Raw genomic sequence first — 23310 nt, 5'->3', positions numbered from 1 at the left:
TTACATAGCCTTTTGATTAACACTGTTTGCCGTGTACACAGCAGGGAAGCTCAACTTTCTTTTACTTCAACAGTCATTTGAGTTAATTTGTTTGATTGTACCGAACTTAAAGTTTGTGTATCATTCTTATGCTTATATATCCAGGTGTAAGGAAGTGAGACTATCGCGACAAAGTAAATACTAGCTATCTGATTTTAGTGTGTAAAAGAGTGGATACACCAAGGAGGCCCACTTTTACCGTTATCATTTCTCCACATCAAATCTTAATATTGATATATGAGTTTAACTTGTTCCCTGATACCGCCACCACAAAAACTCGTCAAATATTTGAAAACCTTGCCGCCTTTGCTCTCTTGTAGATCGCATTCACTTAGTTGTATGTGCTTTTCTCTCGACTATGGTTGTCCCCGTTGAAAGAGCAGAGTGGCCTATATATGAGATAAAACCAACCGTATTGTGAATGGGATTAATGTTGGGCGAGAAACTATTCAGGAAAAGATTTGACTGTGCCTGTATAAGTTTCCTGTTCGGTCGCTACAATGTCCTTAGGACGCTTTGCCAGGCACGACCAATATCAAATGCTTACTTCACAATGGATGTGTTTGCTCAGCATCGCTATGTTCAACTTTGGCCTTCTTGTCGGGTTCATACAAAAGCAGGAATGAAAGGCGGGCCGGATCTAGGTGTGTTTTTTCGCCTAAGCCATGAATATTGAAAGTACGTTTTACAGAGAGTAGCAAGTGAAAAGATGGTATACAAGGTCATACATAGAGGTGTCGCCTCTTTGTTGAGTACTTGTTCTGGTCACTTGTTCAACTGTTTTGTTTGGATAACACCATCGTTACTGTGTGGCTCTCCCTTTGTCCCGATGAACATTCAGTTTCACTGAGACAGTTTATGAATGCGCATCCGGGCCTGTTCCTTCGGCTGTGTCTGACTGTTTTACAATGCCACTATTATGCCTTCTCCATGTTTCTAGCTCACCCGAACTGCCCGAGACGCCCAGTTTGCTGTCTTACACGCTGCTCGCAAACAATAGCCGAACATCTGTGCTTGAAGGGTTTTCTTAGGCAAAGTCTCCTCTCGTTCATTGAAGTAACATCAAGAGATTTTGGCCCTAGTGCCTTTGAAATTCGTCCCTTATATCTAATTTTTCCCTTGAGAGTTCCATTGCCTCTATCCCATTCTCTCTCTTGTCGACCCTTACCCTATATAAGTCATCATATGTGTCTTGTGATTGCCTGGTTTTATCACACTCGTCTGAGTTCTTCCAAAAGTTGGTTGGTCAAGAGGTTTTTGTTATAGGTGCGTAAGACGTATTGATTGGAGTTTAGCCGTTTTAGCTCTGAAAAAAAATTGAGAGGCTGTATTCGCAGGTACATTGCGTTTCCCTGCGTTCTATGGACAAGATGTGGTACAAACTCTCACTTCTTGTCCGCATCTGTCTTTTTGCTGAATAATTGTTTTCTCCCCACCCGCACCCCCACCCCCACCACCACACATAGTTCATTGGTATGAAAACATAATCGGCAATATAAAATTTCGACTAAATTCCTTTCATAAAGTAACACTTGAGCCCAATGGCAACGAATGCGCCTTAACTGTATTAGATCACGACCAACAATGAATGTTGAGAGGGGCAGGTGTATATTGTACATGAGCACTTTTGGGGAAATGATCAAATTGGTCACTTTACACTTTTTAAAAAAATAATATCAGAGCAAATGTATTGGGACACACACATAACCACGCAGCAAACGCATAAAAATCTAGCAAAACGAAGCAATCTGGATGGATCTCTAGTCCATGCCTTGCTCAGAAAGTCTCAGTTCATAAATCAGTGGAGTTGACGTCTCACTGACGCCCAATAGCAAAGCGAAAATTTTTCCATAATACCGTTATAGGATAATTACCAGTGTCTTTAGCCCTTGAACGATACCCTGGAGACTCGTGTCCCTTTCTAGTTCTGATTGATGACCCTGATGAGTGTGGGAAGGACGAGCTCTTCAAATCTTTCCTCGTTTTCTTCCCCGGTTAACGGCCATTCCGCCCAGCACCAGCGAAACTGTTTAATTTCATGGCTTTATTATCCTGTAAGGACGTCCAGCGGGCCACGATTTTGCCAAATTCCACCAGCAAGCACCACTTTGGCTTAACATACTAATATCTAACATCCCTCTTTGGGATTCGATGTCGTAAACCCCTGCCAGCAAGGTTTTAAGCCCATTGACTTCTACACAGCATCCTGATGCTTCATTTACCCGGATCGGATACAAGCTGATGGGATTTTTAAGGGGACCATTTGAATTTACTTACCCCATTTTACTCGTAAGCTCACGTAGGACGATATTGTCCTACAGTTCTGAGTTTAATCACTGATCAGTTGACTAAAAGTTGTCGTTTTGCAAAACCAAATTGTTTGAGTAATAGTGTTAATAAATATGTAAGTAATATGTTTTAATTAATGCTGTCATCTACATTTTAATAAGCCATCGCATTAAGCTAATGGAAATATTGGTCTATTTTGTGTTCGGTTGGGCGTTTTGGTCAATAATTCAGAGCTGTAATAATCATTAAAAATACCTTTTCAATCCATGCAAATACAACGAACTTTAAAATTGCCCTACATGCTTCTGCAAAATTTTAATTGCATTTAAGCACATGTGAATCAAATAGAAGGGGCAGGCGAAGAGTGCATTGTTCACGGACCTAAAGGAAAACAGAAAGCGCGAAAGACTCCATTCAGGTGTTTGTACAACATTGCTGAACAAACTGTTCTTTAGAAATTGAGAAATAATGAGTGTTCAAAGACAAATCGGTTTAAAACTCCACACATACACAATTTCTTTACACGCTTTTCTCGCGTTAAACAGATGTAGGAAACTACATATGGCATCCTTCTGATGATTTTCCCCAAAATATGATATCTTTTAATCGAAACAAAGAACTATGAAAGAGGCAGTATAGCCAATTTGTGTGATCAATACTTGCATTACAAACGATCTACCTTAGGTTTAGATAGGAGTGTAATTATATTATCACAGTCTTCACTCGTCCAACAATGACCTGTTTTATTACCTTTAATGGTTTTTATTTTGTGTATCATTGATTATTAGGTTTGCTTAGTATCATTATTTGATGTGTTCGTATATACTTTGAAACTTGATATCAAAGTACTTTATAAAGGTTACTGAGAACAGTATCACCAACCAAGTTTTACTCTTCAAGCCAGTTCAGGACCCAGAGTAGACAGCACTCCTATCCGCTAGTGTCCAGCCCCTTGTCACACCTATACATACAGGTGCACAAAAGAATCAGACACCTTTGAATTAATTCTCGTTTAGTAAGGACACATTGTGATTAAGTGGGTGCCAAGTAGCATTATCATCACCATAATTGGGCCGTCTGACAAGGCGGTTTGCTTGTCCAGGGACCGTTTAACTTTTTAATGACTGCACCGCTGTGATTTCTCTACTCCGCGTTATACTGTATAATTGTGTCCGACCAGTCTTTCCAAATGTGCTTCTGGCGATGAATTCGTGGCCTATGTACGGCCTCTCTTGTAACGTGTGTCCATTCGCGTCTGCTATCAAATCAGAGGTATTTGTAGAACTGTAACTCAAGTCGACAGACCTTCAGTCGATGGTCAAGTGCTCGTCTGGGGGGGAAAATACTCGAAACCACAAAGACTTTTGGGACAATACGTCTTTGGCGCTGTGGAATATCTTTGAAGCGTGGGTCAGACTTCTGTTTGAGGGCAACTCTTGTACAGACACTGGCCTAAAGCAAGAAATCGGCTTCATCCCATGCCCCCTCTTAGCGAAATAAAGAAACACATTTACAAATAGTGTCATGTGCAGCATGATTCTTATATTTTGAGGACTTTGTTGTTGTATCCATTGTAACTGCTCGCTCACTGGAGTCTTGAAGTGGACTTACTAACTAGAAGCACTTCAAAATCTCTTAGTTAAATCAAGTTGATTTTTGCCTTTTCATTTTCCAGACAATTGAATTTTGTCCTTTACATACTTTGTGCAATTTTTCAAACTAAGAAACTTCGATTTTGCCGAAAACAAGTTCTACAGTGTTTGATATGAACTAGTGCACCGTTGTTTAGCTTTAGACATGAGCTTTGTCCCACAGAATGCTGTTGATACTCCGGTGAAAGGTGACGATTTTGGCCACAAGTGGGAGGAACAATAATTATGTCTGACTTTGAAGCTCGTCTTTAGTTTGCATAGAAAAATCCGTCAACCAATGAGTAGTATGTACATAAAGTTTTCTGTAACATTAAACCTTTTAAACACATCAGCATTCAGCTCTGGGCGTGTTGCAATGTAGCTCTCGACCGTTGTAACGCCAGCCAAATATTGACTCGAGCAAAAAGTGAAAAGAGCAAAAAATGTATCCATGGGGATACTCATTGAAAAGGTGACTGACTTCAAAGCAATGGTGGTGTTTTCAGCCGTCTACTTAGTTTCCCTTTTCATGTGAGTGCCAGTGGTAGGCATTTCAAGTGGCTCGATACAATATAGTATACAAAAGTGTGAACAGGAATCTCAGCGCAGCCCACTAGTGTTTATGTGTGAGAAGTATCCATATAGTGGGTCTCATTGCACACTGTATTGTTGTCCCTTTACCGACATCGATCCAAACCAAAAGGCTTTGCCCTAACCGAGTACAATCAGATGTATGAAGGGTACCTCACGCGGGCCTACTAGAAGTGGTAACAAAACACGCCTGGAAGGGAGGGACCCCACTACAAAGCCACCCCGGCCAACGGTTACAAGCCTCATTTTAGGAAACTTCACTGTTGCTGAATAACGCCATTGAAAAAAAGAACAATTGGTGAAATGAAACGAAGTCGCCTTTATACAGCCGTCACATGTAGAAAAGAAAGACTTGTAACCAAATATTGCTGAGACTTTAGTGCTTTTCACGGGGGCATACCGAACAGCTTTATACCCCATAATTCCATAAATCCGCTGACAATCGGGCCCTCAGGCCGAACCTTCACACCAAACAAAGCTTTTAACAAAAGACAACTCGACCATAGTAGGAGCAGTTATTCCTTGGCTTATGTATATAATTTGTGTCCAAATCGCTATGTTGATAAGTTTTATGACCAATTTTATTACACATTTCTAAACAATTTTCCAGACTTTCACTTTCGCTAGTGCTGTTGTGATAATTATCGCTTGTCAAGTCTTAATATTTTGCGGACAGAATGGTCTTTTGACAGAAAATCAAGGTTATGACTTTCACGCTGCGGTTTGGAGCATACAGAGCCAGGTTACCGTGGGAATAAAAACACAATTACATAATTTGTTATGCTTAAAGTTGCTAGAATGGTTTCTTTCTTTTACTTTTTTGGCATTTTACAAACATATGGAACATTCTCACCGCAAGATAAAGAAGAATTATCATCTCTGCTGACAGCTGAGACTGCCACGGATTCCTAAGCGAGAAATTTTCGTCAGGCGTGGCAACAGGCGTGCAAAAAAAAACCTTCCGTAAATCTGGCAATAGTGGATCCTAGGAATTAATGCCTGTTGCCCCTAAAATGGTCCCTAAATGAGATTGTGAATACCCTTATATATGATATATGTGACCAAGATGCTTCCATAGATGTATAAATATATTTAAGTGATTTTTCTACTAACTGTTAAATGCGAATTGTGTTAAAAAGCTTTACTGGTAGGAAATTTACTACATATTATATATGTCTCCCAATGAGTGATTTATTTACATAATTTTCTGGCGCATGCACGGCGATGAATACTTAAATTTGTCGCTTAAATATCAGAACAATGCTCTGTTTTATACAGTTGTTTGCTTGTATACGAAAGGCCACGACATCTAGCTGATCTGACCTTGCATCTTACCCTGAATCTCCTGTGCCAAGCAAGTCATTAATTAGAGATCTATAAACAAACCGAACCTTCAAATTAGTATACTTCATTAATGAGAAGAGAAACCCCATTGACTCGCCTTTGCTTGTTAATTGCGAAGGGACATCGAAAGTCACGTCCGATGTATAATCAGCTGAAACGAAAAGGTCTCTTCTAAAATTGAGACTCAGGCATATAGTAATTAACACTGGTTATATTTGACTCGAACAGTATACTGTGAGTCTAATGTGGCCTAATTTTAGACCAGCTCAGGTGACGAAAAGGCGATAGGATATAGCTATGACGAAGTAACACGCGTTCATAAAACTTTGTACTTTATGACACAGGGAAAATAAATTTGAGCTCGTTTTGGTTTTTTTTGCAGAAATTGTAAATTTTTTTTGGCAATTCTATCGCTTGAAAAATCGCAAGTGACAATCCTTCATACAAAAGGATGAAGGAATGTTTTAAAATTCTTGCATTTTCCCTCACGTATATTCTTCTGGCATATATTATATTTAAGCTAAACCGCGAAAGACTTACCACAAATCGAGAATTTGCTTTATTCGGGCTAGGCTTGTATTAAAACTATTCATTTTATGGTTTTCATTCGTTATTATATTCTATTTTCGCTATATTGCACCTCTGGTAAGCTATATACGTTAGACGATAAAGATGTATAGCCTAACTCAGACTGAGTAAAAAAAAAGTACATGCATGTGGGAAGTAAATATAAAGAAAACAAAAAAACATAAATTACCCAAGTGTTCGTTTATATACACAGTCTGCCATTAAGAGCAGACCGTAAACAAAAGAGAAAACTTTTTGACAAGTTGTTGACAAGGATATACCATAGAACGTTTTGTTCGTAGTATATTGCTTCTGGCCTTCTTTTTGTGGTCTATAACAGGGGCAATCGTCTCGCCAACCTGGGCCCGTAGACGTTCTCACGAATAACACACAATAAAAGCTTCAGCCTTTCGCAAAATTTATGAGTTATGTTTTTTTTTAATTTTATTTGCCGACTTCAGGGACATAGCTGACTAAGTGGTATATCGGCTTCTGCTCGAGACCATTAACCGTTTATAAGGGAGGTCTAATGTTCGAACCAACCTCCCAAAGATTCGACTCCCGTTTTAAGTCAACAGGTGTTTCAGGTGCTCACCGACATGTTGTATATCAAAATAAAGAAAGAAAGAAATATACCTGCCACCACATGTATAAAACTGTTCAAAGCGTATATGTTCTATGTTTGTGTATGCGCAAACAATCACAGAATCAAATCTTTTATTAATTTCTTCAGTTTTTCATTTCTTTATTTTTGATGTATATAATTATATAAATAAGTATAACGATCATAGTTATCATGTTAAGAGAATTATTTTGAAGAATATTTGCGCCGTTTTGTTAACTGGCTGATTAACTTTGTATTTATGGGGTAATGTGCAGGTTCAAGGTGTATACCGTGTTATACCCCTCACAACTTATGCAGTACAGCACTTGAGACAGAATAACAGCCGGGAAATTCATTAAATTAAATAGGCCGTTATAAATACGATAAGGACATTTTGCATTGCATAAGATTCATATTCATGAATATGTATTACCTGCTGCATTGTTCCGTACATGCGTATATTGTACATTCAGTGTCATGCGCACTCATGCATGTACCTCCGTATGCCTATACACAGCAAGTAAGCCCACTCCTGAAATTTAAAACATATATATAATTGTTTATTTTAAATTCTTTTCAAGAATTTTTAATGCCTCATGTTTGGTTTGATGATATTTTACAGAAACTGATTTACAGAAATTGTGGATGAAATGTTGAAAAGAAGTTATTTTATATATGAGCAAGTTATCGTTAATTTTCTATATTCAACAGTAAACTACATTCAATGCAAACACTTTTTGTAAACAATTTAAAAAACGCAAAGCGGTCAGTTTTGAGATAAAATGTTCTCTTAATCATTGCAGACAATGGTCAGGAGTTTTACCCGGGATATCAGGGATACAATGAGTTTTTCCCCGGTCAACCCGGGGAGCCTGGGGGTTTACCCTTTCTCCCTCCCACGTCTCAAGGCACCCCACCGCTCGGGATGGACCCGGGATTACACCCTGGAGGTAAGCAGTCTATATAAAAAAAATATGTACACTCTAAGAAAAACGTATCTGTCAAACTGCCTGAATAGAATATTTCCTGGGTGATGCTAGAATAGATGAAAAGGATATCAAACTATATTGTATACAACAGACTTATTCAAACAGAATATTGTTTTTGGGTATAACGGGGTACTAGAATGTTAAATCTACCAAATTATTTTGGGAATGTAAGGCGTATAATTGAAAGGTAAGATATATAAACATGTTTGGCGCAGAAATAGATGACTTTACGTCTTTAACCATATTCTGTATAGGGGGATAAACCTGACTTTTCATCATGTGTAAAAGTGTATACATTGGAAATGGAATATTTTTACATTCACAAAAGTTTGCATTGTGCCTCACTCCTTATATCTCATCATAACAAGTTCCTATGGTTTCCTTTCTCGCGACAATAACAAAATTTTCTATACAAATGTAGCTTTCCATCTGCAGTTTGATGTATAGAAAAATACGTCCCACGCAGCTAACGCTAGAGCGCCTTTGCGTGAAAATCATTCAAGTTAAATGAAGCTAAAATTGAATCGTTTGGGATGATATTTGTCGTTTTCCTATACTGCTCTCTTCGCGCCTTACTTGAAATTCATGAAAATATTAATTTTTTAAAGCGCTCTCAAATTCGGCAGTCCCAATAACTAGCAAGTCAACTATAAAATCTCGAATCTATCCACCTTTGTTTATGGCCCTAAACTGTCATGGGGATGGAACAGTTATAGTTCCCATTCCGTCTTTCTTCTTGTGTTCATTGGAAACTCGCTTTAACTTGCCCTTCCTGATTCCGCCCAGTCGTACAAGCCAAATCTGTAACATCCGAAATGTCTTAAAGGACTTAGGCCGATTTGATGGAAGTTTTTATTATTTATATTACAGAATAAATCTATTGATTGGTACAAGCGAAGGCATTCAGGCTGTCAGTGCGGATTTTCCCACAAGATTTATGGCACAGACGCAGATTTCACGGCGTCTTCTAAATACCCTCTGCAAAAAAAAAAAAAAAAAAAAAAACATGATTTTTCCCTTTTTAAAAGAAACAGTAAATATTTAAAGACGATTTCCTAATTCACTACTTTGTCAGGTTGAAATGGGCTTACTTAAATGCAGGCATAGTCGACAAGAATCCAGATTGTGTCAATAATTATATACAAAACGGCTGCAGAGTGTGTGTCTGACATAATATAAAAGTGAAAAGCCAAAATTATCACTGAAATTGTGACGTAAACAAAAGTGCATTACCACTCAAATTAACATGTTCCTTTACCCAGAAACCAACCCTTTAGTAACAGTAAAAAATATGTAATTCTAAATTCCTGTATAATTAAGCCGTTATTAATAAAGACCTTTTATACTCCTTTTGTACGCTCCATTTGTTGATGTACAAATTGGGCATTCGATAACCGGTCAGACGTATATTTTAGAATATAGTTCATGTCGTCTAGGCTTTCTTCCTACCAATTTTATATGAGGATACTCCAACTGATTTTCTTTTTTAACATACTGAAATTTCTTGTACTCTTATTTTCTTCTCGACTTATTATAGCTATACATCACTTTTTTGTTGTGTACAACTAGGAATTAAGACTATTGCCCTTTATATAATGTTTCACAAATACTTTAGAGAGTCTCTAAAAGATACCTTCACATATGCTTCACTGGGGTTTTAGAAAATGTTTTCAATCGCACATTCTTTGTTGCGATTCCTGGTTCTTTGACCTCAAAGCTCACCAACACAGATTATTCGGCAGCCAATTCATCGCGGGTGATAGACCTTTCAGTGGCTCGTCCCATGAGTGAAGATTATGAACGGTATTTCATGGAAACACCGATTTATCTGATTTTGGTTGTCGCTCCATGGAAATATTTATCAAGTCCTCTGCATGAAATTATGGGCCAAGCGCCGCCTCGGGGACTTCCCTTGGGACGGCCGGAGAAATAGATCGGCCGCAGTTGTCCGCTGAGAGATTGCGCCGTAAACTAACGACTACCGCCATAGAATGCAGAAGACATTTATCGCCAGAAAATCTCAACCTCGCAGCCTCTTAATCGGCATCAGGGTAACTGAGTTATACTTCCCCAGGGTCATTCGTCTGGGACTTCTCCACGATTGGAGAACCATCCCGAAGGACGCCCATCGCTCCTGGCCATTATACTGAGTCCTCCGCACAGTCGTCGCAATTCGATTTTGGCTTGAAAGAAAAAGTAGCGCAGAAAAATCCGCCTTTTCATAAACTCCAAGAACACTTCATTATGGGCGATGTTTCCATTCCCGTAATAATGTGTTAAATGAGTTTCGCTCACTCCGGTCGCCACCGAACAAGTCTTCTCGCCAAGGGAATTGGGAAGGGCGTAATATAATTTAAGGGGAAGGTCTGTAGGACGCACCCATATAACACACTGAAAAATATCAAGACAATTATATCTCTCTCACATTGGGAGCAGCCGCATTATTTGATGGGCTTCTTGCAAACTTGTGAGTATTGACCAGCGGTCCTAGTAACCAACAAAGACGTCTTTAGCCAGCCCTAACCTCGTTTCTAGCAAAAGTGGGCTTTTGAAGATGAGATATTTGAGACCATAGAGATAGGAATAATAGAGTTGATAGAATCCTAGGCTGCATGCAACAAAAAAATGCCTGACGTTGACTGTATCGCCAAGGTTTTGATGTCCGATCTCTGAGAGGTGGCGGAGATATCAGACAATCTGCTTGTCATATTGTACATGCCATTCTCAACCTACTGACGTGGTGTTACTGAGCCTGTGGATTGCAGCGGAGCGCTTTTGTCAGCCTGGACAGTATTTGTGTCCACTCAATATATGGTTTGATTCTCGGATAACGGGTTCATGATATTAGTTACGTAAGCGTTCATAGACTTCGATTATTTTGAGACGAATCCATGTTAGTTCAATAATAGGCGGAAAAAGTTAAAAGGAAACGAGAAAATTTAGCTCCTAATCCACGGTCTTGTGGATTAAGATTTTCTGGTAGAGACCCTTGCCCACTGAATACCATAAGGGGGGGTTTGTCTTAGTTTCTCTACATAAGAACTGACTTCAGCCTTATACATCATCTCTGTAAGTCTTACCAAGCTAATCAGACGAAGAAAACCACGTGTATTGCAATTTCCTGATTATTATTTGTCATTGCAGGTATAGGGTAATAAACGTAAGCCTGTTATTACCCCAAATGTCCCGACGACGTCAATGTTGACTGATACATTGTCGGTCAACTTACATGTATTTTTTCGAAGAAGCTTGTCCTTCTGAAATGACAGTGATCAGTATAGCTTAAAGTTATCTTTGGGCATGCTGCCAAATATATATAAACTGTCAGACGCTTTCTTATCAATCATGACTTTTTCTCATGTCGTACATGTAAGTACACGTCGAATATATATCGTATATTTTTAGCTCTGTATCTTGTTACGCTTGTCATATGCTTAAAGTTGTACTTATTCATGTTGTTTGAATTTACTAGGGCATATCACATATTTCATTTCCATCTATAGATTGACCATATATCCATCTCGCTGTCACATGCTCTAACGTACCTCGACGTTTAACATATATTAATAGATTTGGATAACAAGTAGTATTGTATTTATTGATTGATTTATTTGAGTGGTGTTTTACCCCACACTCAAGAATATTGTTGCATGGTTGCCCCTATAGCCACTGTTAGTACGCTCTGGTCACCCAACAAACCAACATCCTTCAGCGTACAAGTGAGCAGTCATTGAGTACGACGTTGAACACCAAATGAATAAACAAATAAGTAATAAAATAAATAAAAACAAACCGAAAAAGATTGCTATGGTAATACATTAGAAGTGCTGGCGTGAAGTTATATCGTATATACTCCAGTAAAACACATCCATGGATTAACCGTTGCTTGCTTGGTCGGGTAAAGAGCAAATAATCCACGTGTGTGGTATTCTGGTAAGATGGGGACAATTTGACATAGACAGTCGCTGTTTGCTGCTCCCTGCTTTGGTATGACCTGGCTCCCACCCATTCTGACTTGTCCTTAACGGAGAAATGGCTACCCAGATAAATGTGCGTGTACGATGTGGTGTTAATTGGATTGGCGTATGCACCGAAACGCACAGACAGTAAACAACAACGAAGTGGCATGTTATCCGTTGATGAGAGAATCGAGGACAAAAAACTGGCGTCCCGAGACCTGTTTTTCTTATCATGCACCTTATTCGTTTTTGAAATTTATAAGTATGACCAATCTGTCCATAATAAAACGCAGTTTATGCTGGAAGAATTGTTTGGTATAAGGTCACACCGGGAAATATGGGCATTGGAATTAAACCACAGATATACGGGAACAAATTAGCTCCCTTTTTGTTCCTCTTTAAGGGCTCTCTAATCATTATGTGGCCTGATATTATTGGCTTGCATTGTATCTCATTTCATCGCCATCGAGTCAACGTAAAACTTCCGGCCAATGGGTTATAATCTAGTGTTACATTTTCATATTGGTGTAAACGTATTCCTTAGGCAGATTTTGTGCTTGAAACGTGAAATCATTGCTGGGCTTAACGGTAAAAGAGCTGCTCGGTATTAAAACGTGAATTAGTACTCTTCCTAATAGTTGGTAGCTTACGCCTACATCACACAAACGATATTATCCTCCAAAATATTTTACTGCTTTGTAAACACAAAGGTGTCAGTGAGCAAACTGAAGCTCTACGTACAACACTTTCCGTGTTATTTTAAACGGTTTGTCTCCTTCGCCAGTACCGAGCAGACTGCTCATTTCCTTCTCTCGCAATATATATTTATGCCAAGATGAATGTCGATGGTATTTCGCGTTGGCATTTTGGTTCGGGGCAGTTACTGTTGCCACAATCGCTTTGTGTCGCTGTCTATGATTTCTTCATACCTTTATGCTAGGTTGAGAACTAAAAGGTTCCCTTTGTTTTTAATTTAGCTAGCATGCTTGCGTTCGGGAAACTTGGATAGGGTGTCACTCCTTGAAGCCGGCAAACCTCTCAAAACCCGACACACTCCACTTGGTGCTGTCCGTCAAAACTGCCTAGCCTCTTGAGAGCGTACACACCGCTCATCGCATAATTCAGCATATGAATGGTTTCTCACTAGCCCTCTTCGAAAGAGTCGACCAGAGAATGTTTTCCTTGGAGGTTCCATAAACACGGACGCATACGTCCAGTAATTAACAACATCCTCTTAATTGATACAGATGTTTTGACCAGTGTTGCTTTGGGAAACTGTATACACGGGGTTTAAACTGGGTAATAATCCCGCTATTGGCGGTTGCTTGATGGCGTCTGGTCAGTCGACCCAGTCGGAACCCCGTCATTGCGACACGGTATACAGTGCAGTGTAAATTTCACAAGGCAAACGTTTTCGTTTGCTTAAATCTTTAATCACCAGCAGATGTTCGACACAGTTTGACAATCTGAATACTTTCGAACTGCAGCCTTTTTCCGACCACCAGGGTTTCTTGCACCTCATGCGACGGTAACAGTGACTTCATGTTACAGTGCCAAAATATAGACCGTAGCTAGTGGTTGAATGCAGACACAAATATGGATTCCACCTATAAAGTTAATTCCCGGACAACATTATATATATATATATATATATATATATATATATATATATATATATATATATATATATATATATATATATATACGCCACAGCAAGAGCTTTTTCTACACCTTGATTTTCTTGCTGCGTTTTTTTAATCTTTTTTTGGTTTGTTGTGTCTGAATGATGGCAGTTTTGTATTTTTTTCTGCTGTAGACGTTTTGCTACTTGTAAAATGAATCTTGACGATCGTTGTTTCCAGCACTCTAGATAGCAGTCATGCTATCAGTGCCAACCCTTCCAGGATTCTCACTAGCTTGGCGAGGTTATCAGGGAAGTCATTTTTTAAACAATCCAAGTGTTTCGTCGACATCTCTCTAAAGCTCATCCACTGTGGAGTTTTTCCCGACCACCCGCCTGCCTTTGTCAAATCTGTTTTTCTTTAGCATGATGATTTATAACTTAGAATGTCTCCTTCCTTTCATATATTTCATAAAGCGCCAAAACTGCTTCCCACCAAAACGGAAACTGTTTTTGTCGACGAAAGCGACCCGGGGAGATTTAGAAATATTGTAATCCCACAGTGTTAATGTGCAGCTTAAAGACCCACAGTCTCAGATGAAAGGCATTTTTACGATTTAGAAGCAAAAACAGCTGCCAAAATATGAAATTCGTTATTTTTTACTTTCCCTACCAGACCAGGGGTTTCAATTTTGTCACTGCTGGGTACGACTTGTGTGCTGAAAAACACCCATCTATCCCGCTCTCTTTCAGAAAGCTGTCGAAAAAGAAACTTTCCAGAGAGGTCGAAAGTTTTTATTTCCCTTGTTGGCAGAAATTTTAACAAGAACTGACAATGTTTGTGTCTGCCCGTGTGAGAAGGAGCGCTAGGGTAGAAGTTTTAAACCCGAATCCCTCGTCAACACCAGGCCCCGTCAGCTCACAGTGAAAGGGGGGAGCGGCGGATGAGGAATGATGCTCGGTCGTCTCATGGACAGCTGTTATACGGCTATCTCGGCCCTCGGGCTCGCTAACAAATTGTACTGGCGGTTCCGAAAACGCCGCTGACAAGCTTTACGAGAACGTACAGCGTGGATGTTGAACGCTATGAATTGCCTGTAACAATTTCATGCGCGCGACCAAACACGAAATCTGGCGTTCGCATCAGATAGTGTTTCAGACGGAATTCAAAATACCTCTTATGGTTGACTGATATTGTCTAAAGGTTATATCGGATACGCAGATAAAACTAGTCCTATATGTCCGGAAAAGATCCACACTTTGCTGATCTGGTACATTTATAGTTTTGCTGTTTCAACCTGAATATAATCCTTAATTGTGGAACTTTTTGGAGCAGGTTGCGCAAGCGTTGTAAATACTGCGTTGTAAGCGGATAGCCCTGAAGGCGGGAGCCTGGTGCATTGGCCGTGATACTGCACGCGTATAAATGTGGTAACTTTTAATAAATGTCTTCATATTAGCCGACTCGGTCTAGCTTGGAACGGCGCGAGAGCGGGTCGATGGGGAAAGCCATTGGTTCAGTGGATCAGGACTTAAGTAAGCACTACATCAATACACGTCGAGAACACTTACAATTGTAACGCCATTACAGCGCGGCGGCGTCGACGGGAATTTGTTGGGTTTTGTCTTCGGAACAATAGTTCATGCTGTGGTAACAAGCGATTTTCTGAACGAAGACGATTCTCTTGAATTTTATCGACTCTCTGCAACACTCAAAGCTCTTACTGAATCCTCTTACAGGAGTCCATGGTTAAGTTTTCTCCAATAGAATCCGTTGACAGCTTGCACTTGGGCCGGACCCATGTCGACCTAGTGCCTCATTCAAGGGATGGGTTAATGTTCTTACGGACTTTGCAGTGAGATAAAATGAAATCTTTTGTCCCCACCGCACGTGATGTCCGTCTTCCCTTCTTCTGAAGAAGAACGGCGAGAACTTGATTGACTTCCTGTCTACAAAAAATGGCTTTATTTTGTCAAAAAGATAGTACTTAGTGCTTTGTCTTATTTCACACTAAAATTAGGCTAGCCTGACTTGTGTAAGCGAATACATACACCCCATCGATAGAGACTCGAAACGGTTCCACGCCTAAAATCTTTGACGTATTGCGTTGTTGACATTAATTCAAGTAATTCGGTAATCACATACAGTTCTGACAATTGCGGGATGTAAAAAAATTGACGTAATGTCCTCACCACGTTACTGAAACATGGCCTATAAAACGCATACAGATGCACCGTGCAGATTTTCGTGAAACCAAGTCTATTTATTTTTATTGTTTTGTACTTCTACAGATATGTAAGATATATTTATATTTTTGAGTGAATCTGTGAGATTTGTTATCTTTAGTGATAAATCGTCAACAAAATGTATATAATTTTATACATATTTTTGCAATTGATCTAGTGCTACAAACGAAAATACTTCGCTTTAAGGCACCGAATCAGCGACCTGCCTACGCCGCATGACAACCATCAAAACCCATATCAGGGACAAGACTGAATCTCATTTTTCAGCTCCGCACCTTGGCGTTTCATTGACGCTTACGCTTGGACGAGACCAAGTGTGATCTGCTGAGCACAGAACACATACCAGTTCTGTCATTTCTAGCATTCCCCAGACGAATTCAAACAAACTAGCCAGCCATCTTTCCTCGCCTGTGCTTTTCTTGTAACTAGTCCTACCAAAACGAGAGACAAGTGTACACGATGGGCTGAAAAGTGTTGATGGCAGTTCCTGTGCATAACAAACCATTGTGGAGAACAGCCCTGTCTTCAGAAGGCCAAGGCATTTTAAGTGGGTTTTAATGCTACGTGAAGGTTTCTTCAATCGTAGCTGAACATTTGCCGTAGGATCATGTTGTTCAAAAGTTATTTGCAACATTTGTCAAAGAAAGATTCTTGAACAAAGGTTAGGAAGTTTGGACGAATATCATGGAAGCTACTTGTATTATCAATTCTATGTGCCAGTTAAATACTTCATTTAGGCAAAGCATCTTTAAATGCAAGTGGGAGTGTCTTTAAATGTGGGTTTGATCACACTGTATCGCTGGGTTTCACTAAGGCGATGTCCTCATACCATATATGACACTCTAAACATGACAACACTTATCTTCTCGTGACTTGCACCATGTATAGCATCATTTAGGCCATGAAGGATTGTGTGCACATGGATCCGATGCGCCTACATCGTATTCTTAAGCAACCGTTAAGCAAACAGCCTTTCCTTCTGAACTTCGTTCATCTGGAATCGTCCTATAGACAAGATACTGCTGGCGATTCTCATGGCTAGTGAAAACCTCAGTCGATAACTACCATCGACCAGGCCAATCCTTTTGTAAGCTCCTTTTAATGCCGGGGTCGACATATGCTCCCTTCAAAGGTGTTGGCATTTATAGAAGCCTGTCGCCTGTGCGCCTCCTTGGAATTCAACTCATGAAAAGACGATACTGGTGCTTTTGAGAAGCTTTTGCAAAGCCAAGATCGGTAACCGTCGATTGGTGGTCGTTGTCTGGAAAGACTCGTCAGGAGCAGACCCATTTTCTTCGTACTTCGTATTTCTCACAGACCCTTTTCAAGAGAGGCTTGGAGCGAACCAATCTTGTAAACTGGACAGCATTCCTCAGTTGGAGGAGCTTGTTTGAAGACAATCTCAAGACCTCCTTGGCAAATTTACCTATAAGCAAACAAAAAGTCGCATTCGACCAAATCGGACTGGGATTTTGCTCTAATGGTGTTTCGCGCAACGCGGTAAAACCACCATATAAAAAAGAGGGCATTTTAGAACCGTCGGGAAATTGCGGATCGTGCCTTGCTATTTGGTGAGATGCAACAAATAATTTTGTTAATACCGATTAAAGCATGAAAATTAAGAAACGTATGTTATTTATCCGGACCAGCAGCTTGTCTGACTTTAACACATGAAGAATTATTTCTGTCTCCTGTAATAAGGGGTATAGATATGATACGTTCTGTTAGAGCCATCTTGCTCGTCCTTCCCATCCTAGGTTTGCAATTCTGTTTCCCCCAAGTCTAAACTGGGAGGAGAATGTAAACTAAGCTGGGCAGTTTGTGTAATGGGAGCTGATCACGGATTCATACGGACTAACATTTCGCCGACGTATCATCCCCGTGTTAACCAAGACTCACCAGCTTCAGCTGGGCCCTCTGGGTAACAGTCAAAACGCTGGAGGTGTTGTTCTCGCTCGCTAACTCGTGTGATTGCGCCGTAATTGAACGCAAATGGCGAGAAACAGAATCCTCGCAGACGAGAAGTTTGCCCGCCTTAGACACTGGGCCACAGGGGAAACTTTCTTCTCGCTTTAGACTTGACGTATCCGTCAGTGTGTGGAGGGTCGGGGCTGGGGGAGAGGAAATAAGAGGGAGGGGGATGGAATGACAGGGTGGGGTGGACGATTGGTTTTGAAGGTTAGGTGCAGGGTATGGGCATTGTTTCCTTATACCACCTAGTAGTATCAGTTCATTCGTTGTTTCGACAAGTGGTGAAAGTAATAACTGTTCTTTAATAAATGAAAAAACTTCTCCTCCAACGTATAAAATATTATACATTTTTATATTTCATTCCAAACATATAACAAAGTAATAGGTAGAGCGAGCTGTAAAATAAACCTCACATTCTGCAAAGTTCCATCGTTAAATTAGTCTTACGTAATGTTCAAGAATCACGCCAAACTCTCGTTATAACGTTTTTGTTGTTTTAAAACCCATCAAAAAGAGAGATACATTCAGCTATAATAGCACCAGGGATTTGTGTTTTCGTTTCATTTTCTGTCCTTTTTTTTTCGCCGTCAGTATTTCAGAACGTCTCTATTTCCATACCTTTCTTTTTGACCTCACCTACTAACATGTTTGAAATAACACACTACAGTTGTTTCGCATGTATTGTAGTATGGAAGCGTTTTGGCCAAGTCGATGCTCATTTGCATGGGCATTCGCCGGGGACCCATGTTTCTCGCATAACGATCAAGTCATGTATTCCTCATGGCTCGCATGATCTGCCATTTCGGTTTCAAGTGGCTAAGGATAGCGTGACTTTGGGCCATCGTCACCTTAATCCAAGGTTCAGCTGTAGACAGCGGTTAAGAACCGGGGCTAAAAACAAGCCAGTTCTTCGTATAGATATATATCATGTTTTCGACAAGCCACGCCCATTTCTAGCACCTAATCACTCGCAATGCTGTGGCAGGGCGGTGAGGTGACCATTCATAGACATGTGTTAAACACGAAAGCCCTGTGTACCACAGCGAGTTGTTTCCCTGCAAAGAAGTATAATATATACTCAAAAATTTTCGCTCCGGTTTCTCCGGATGTTTATTGTACAAAGCATGTGTCAACCATAATGAAAAAAACAAGCAAAGAATTCTTACGTATTTATGATGTAGTGGTAACGATTTAGTTTTTACTGTTGTAAATATATTTTTGTCTTTCAGTGGAACAGTTATTTTTAACTTATTATTTTTTGTTTTCAGTCGGACATGACGGACAATTTATGCACGGAGAGTTACTTCCCCCTTCCTCTACTCCGGAACCAATGCCGATGCAGCAACCAGATGGACCGTTCCGTTCGCTTCAGGGATTTAACCCCGGACTTGCGCATCACGGTGGACCGGAAATGACATCAGAAGTGTGGTGACAGACTTCCGCTATGGCGGACACAATTAATGCTCATGAACAAATTCCACTTATGAGATATCAAGTCCGTAGCTGAACCAACTTAGGTGTGCTTTCATTGTGATCTAGCTGGAGTGGAACCCTATACAACGTACAGCTGTTCGAGTTCAATGCCCATGGATGCCATCGTTCCCACGGAATTTTGTCTTTATCATCATGGCGATTCCTGATGCAAATGCTGAGAAACCAATGGACATTCTTCTTCAAAAGCAGAAAATCCCTGTTAAGGATGCAGGTGACTTCTACTGTTACCAAACGCTGTACTGTGTACTAGTTCGGGACTGTGGACTTATACATAGGTATTGTCCATGAATGTTTTCTCTGTCTTGCTTTGAACTGCAGACTCACTCCTCAACTGAATGGTATGAGAATTCCTGGTCTAGATGAGGCAGAAGATTGAATTCTCTGTATCAGAATCAGTATGATAGCTAAGAGTTTCTATTTATACCTTCTCGTTATTATCAACACTGTCATTTCACTTGTTTCTACACTACTCAGGGTAAACACTCCGCACGAATCTTTCTGCATGACTTTTCACCGGAAGAGGAAACGAGTTTAAGCCTTTTTTCCTGATGTGCGTTGGAAATTGAGTACGGCGTAAAGTACCAATCAAATAAATAAATCAATAAGTCATTAGAAATTAAAAGTTTTCCAGCATATACATAAATATTTCTCCTGGTCTGGAAAATAATTCTTTCCGCGCATGTTAAAATACAGCCGCAACTAGATTCATTTCGGCGGTGTATGTTCAGATGAGGTTATTACCGAAATAAAAACGTCAATCCGTTACCGTCCTAGTTCATTTTAGGAAATATCGAAACGGGGAAAGAAAAGCAAAACAGGGCAGCATATGATCGCTTTAAAGTGTAAAGTAATAGTCTTAGTGACCGCGAAAAATAGTGTGACCTGAGAGATCTTTTGTGAGAGAGGACGTGGTTGAACCGGCCGAGCACGAATTTCACGTCTTCAAAATGTAGACCTCATGCCAGTCCGAGGCAGAGGTGGATTTCTAGGGTTTATCACCCTCGTGTCAACGCCAGGACTCTGTACATAGAAACTTTGAAGTTGGCGACTGTGTCTGGGGGTCAACAGGTACAGCGCAGGTCCATCACGTGACACAATCTCGTTTCTTTTCACCTGTACGAAGTGGGTTGTGTTTGGTTTTCAGTTGTGGCTGCAAGTCCGCTGAACACACAACTGCTTTACGGCTCCTAAGTCGCTTTTCGGAACGGAGACTTCCCTATATAACAGATTGCAAATCCTCCAGTATATGTAGAAAGGCCGGCGAGTTATTGAGCGAACTTAACTGAGCTGCCAAGTTTTTAGCGGGCGTTTTGTTTGCTCTATCAATTGATAACGAATGCTGTGCAAACGGTTCTGAGAGCTTAGCGTTTTCGAGCAAACCAGAGATACACATAATTACAACATGAGGGTTAAAGTATTCGAATCGTCTTCGACTTAGCGCCGCGTTTTACGCCGAGACCTAACTGAGAGTGTGAGGGAGAACTGATGATTTACTGAACATTTCTACCAGCTACAATCCATAACCGATGACCAACGTCGGCCGAAGCCGTTAAATTGGACCATAGAGAAACCCAGGAGTTAACGCACTTTGCGCGGTATTCTTTAGAATATAAGGAATTCATTTTGTCCATAGATTGTTCAGTCTGATGAAAGTTGTAGTGTATCTCAATTTTTCATTTTGATCTTCCCTTTACGAGATATCTGGGTTTCTTGGATTTTGAAATTTGTGGCCTTGTAACAAAAAGTTTTAAAGCTAGAAAATAAATGTTCTCTATGACATTTTTGTCTGTATAGATGCTGGATTCAGCGTGTTCTGTGACAAAGTTTGCTCAATAGACATTTAATACGACAGAATTGCTCTAATTTACGAACATATTCGCAACCTGCAATTTTGAGAATTATTTGTTTTCAAATGAGAAAATTTGGATGTTAATTTTAAGAGGGATGTGGATAGTTCATGGAAATTCCAGAGAAAACATTAGTTCCATATCAGCTTGTGTGTACGCGCCAACGCAAAGGCCTATTGTTGTGACCTTTCTAGTTTCGACTGTTAACAGTGGAGTCTTTTTGCTCTTTGGATATAGGTACAGAGCCCGAAAAGTGTAGAGAATTGATATAATCTGGATGCGCACAGACCGTAAATTGTCCCGTGGTTGAGATAGGCTCGGGTATAGACGCGTGCTGTCAGCACATCTCCGCTGGTTTACATACGTTTCCTTTGAGAACGGACTGTTTTCCGAAGGGAGACGGGAATACGCTCCACGAATACGACTGGAGGTTTTGGGCCTAATGAGGTAATGCTGAAACGAGTTTTTCTACAAATAAAGAGGCCAGTGAAAATGCAAATGCTCGTCCCTCGAGCGATGGTTTAACTATTTCACTTGTTTACAGAGCTGAGTGGAAGTCAAATTTTTAATTTTCACTCTTTGATTGTGTAAATATTGAAAGCGCTGGCGGCCATGTTGGTTCGGATCGATCGGACTACGGTACAAAAGAGGACAGTCCCGTGTGGACCGAGTTGAGTAATCAGCCCCAACAATGAACTGCGTGCATCCTTTTTATGGTTCATACCTCTTGATTCTCTTTTAATAGTTCAGGTTTGAATAGAGGGATAGCCTCGATGAGACATAACGGATTCCCGGACATAGTCAGCCAACGGCCGGCAATAAAGGAACGAGTTTCGGGCAGCCTTTTCCATTAGTCCGTTCATTTGCAAATTACCCTCTGATCGATACTAAAATTTGCCAAAATGCTTCTCTCGGCTTGTTCAAGTAAGAAGCAAACATTTAATGTTAAATTTTCAAATGTAAACTGGCATTCTTTTGTGTTCAATTTGATTATCATATAGTCAGGCCATTGAAATAGTTGTGTTATGCTCCTGCAATGCATCAAAGAATTGTTTTGTTTGCATAACGCGACACTAAAATGTATAGTGCTGGAAAACTTGTATTTCCAATGAAATGATAATATGTTTGTAAATCTGTCTAAACTAATATGCTTGTGACTAAAATTCTGGAATAAGCCGGAATCGTTAAACTCATTTTGCGCCATCTCTGTCTGATCTTACGAATTTAAGATGCGATATATGAAGACCTAGTCAATAACCGAACACATGTAAACTCGGACGGAATAGAGGAAATTGTAAGGCCATGCTCGACTGTTTCATGCATGTTCGCAAAGATAGCTACACTCAAAAAATTAATCTGTTACATTTAACAGAAAGTCTGTTATCTGATTGATGATAGAATGTATTTCGTTATTGTGGCATATTATTCTGTTAAATATAACACACACATTCTATTAATTCAACATAACCATTCTATTAGATTAACAGGAAATTATGTTGAATCGTGTTATATAATAACAAAATACATTCTAGCAACACTCAGACAAGTGACTTATTGTTAAATTTAACAGATTATTTTTTTGAGTGTATAGAAGCGTGCATACTTTATTTGTCTGCATTTTATCATATTCATCAGTGTAAAAAGCAAATAGTCTAATGATATTATGAAATGCTGTCAAGACGTTCATATGTGTGTGTGTCTCTGCGTGCAATTATTTATATTCGTTCATATCTGTCAGAACGAGGCTATAGCGGTTTGTAATTATATTTTGAGACGTGATATTGGTGTACAAATCTTTTAATAATTATTACTGTTCATAAATATCACGCCACGTCTATATGAAATTATTGAATATACTATTGATTATGAATGTATATATAAATATATATATATATATATTATATATATATATATTACCTTCATTGTGCGGCATAATTTGATGATGAAATAAATCACAAAAAAAAATATCTTCGCTAAAACCACATGGCAGTTTTTTCTTAGTTATATAGTTTTGTACTTCAATACCTTGGAAAAATAAATTTTTTAATTTGGACCCCGGGTCTGCAGCAACCCGCAGATGGTCGTGGGTTTCCCCTAGTTTTGCCGGTTTCCTTTCA

General features: G+C 39.8%; 1 protein-coding gene across 1 annotated transcript in view; it reads left to right on the top strand.

Annotated features, from left to right (window-relative positions):
* The window catches only part of LOC135476344 (LIM/homeobox protein Lhx1-like), a 66741-nt gene extending 43776 nt beyond the window's left edge, over positions 1-22965 (top strand). The window contains exons 5-6 of the mRNA XM_064756343.1: positions 7869-8015; positions 19121-22965. Coding sequence (XP_064612413.1) covers positions 7869-8015; positions 19121-19284 — 311 coding nt within the window. The 3' untranslated portion in view covers positions 19285-22965. The remainder of the gene's footprint in view (positions 1-7868; positions 8016-19120) is intronic.
* Positions 22966-23310: the final 345 nt, after the last annotated feature.

The sequence above is a fragment of the Liolophura sinensis genome, chromosome 10, assembly GCF_032854445.1.
Source record: "Liolophura sinensis isolate JHLJ2023 chromosome 10, CUHK_Ljap_v2, whole genome shotgun sequence".
In the NCBI taxonomy this organism is placed as follows: domain Eukaryota; kingdom Metazoa; phylum Mollusca; class Polyplacophora; order Chitonida; family Chitonidae; genus Liolophura; species Liolophura sinensis.
The sequence above is the reverse complement of the archived record's forward strand: the minus strand, read 5'-3'. Positions and strand labels throughout refer to the sequence as shown.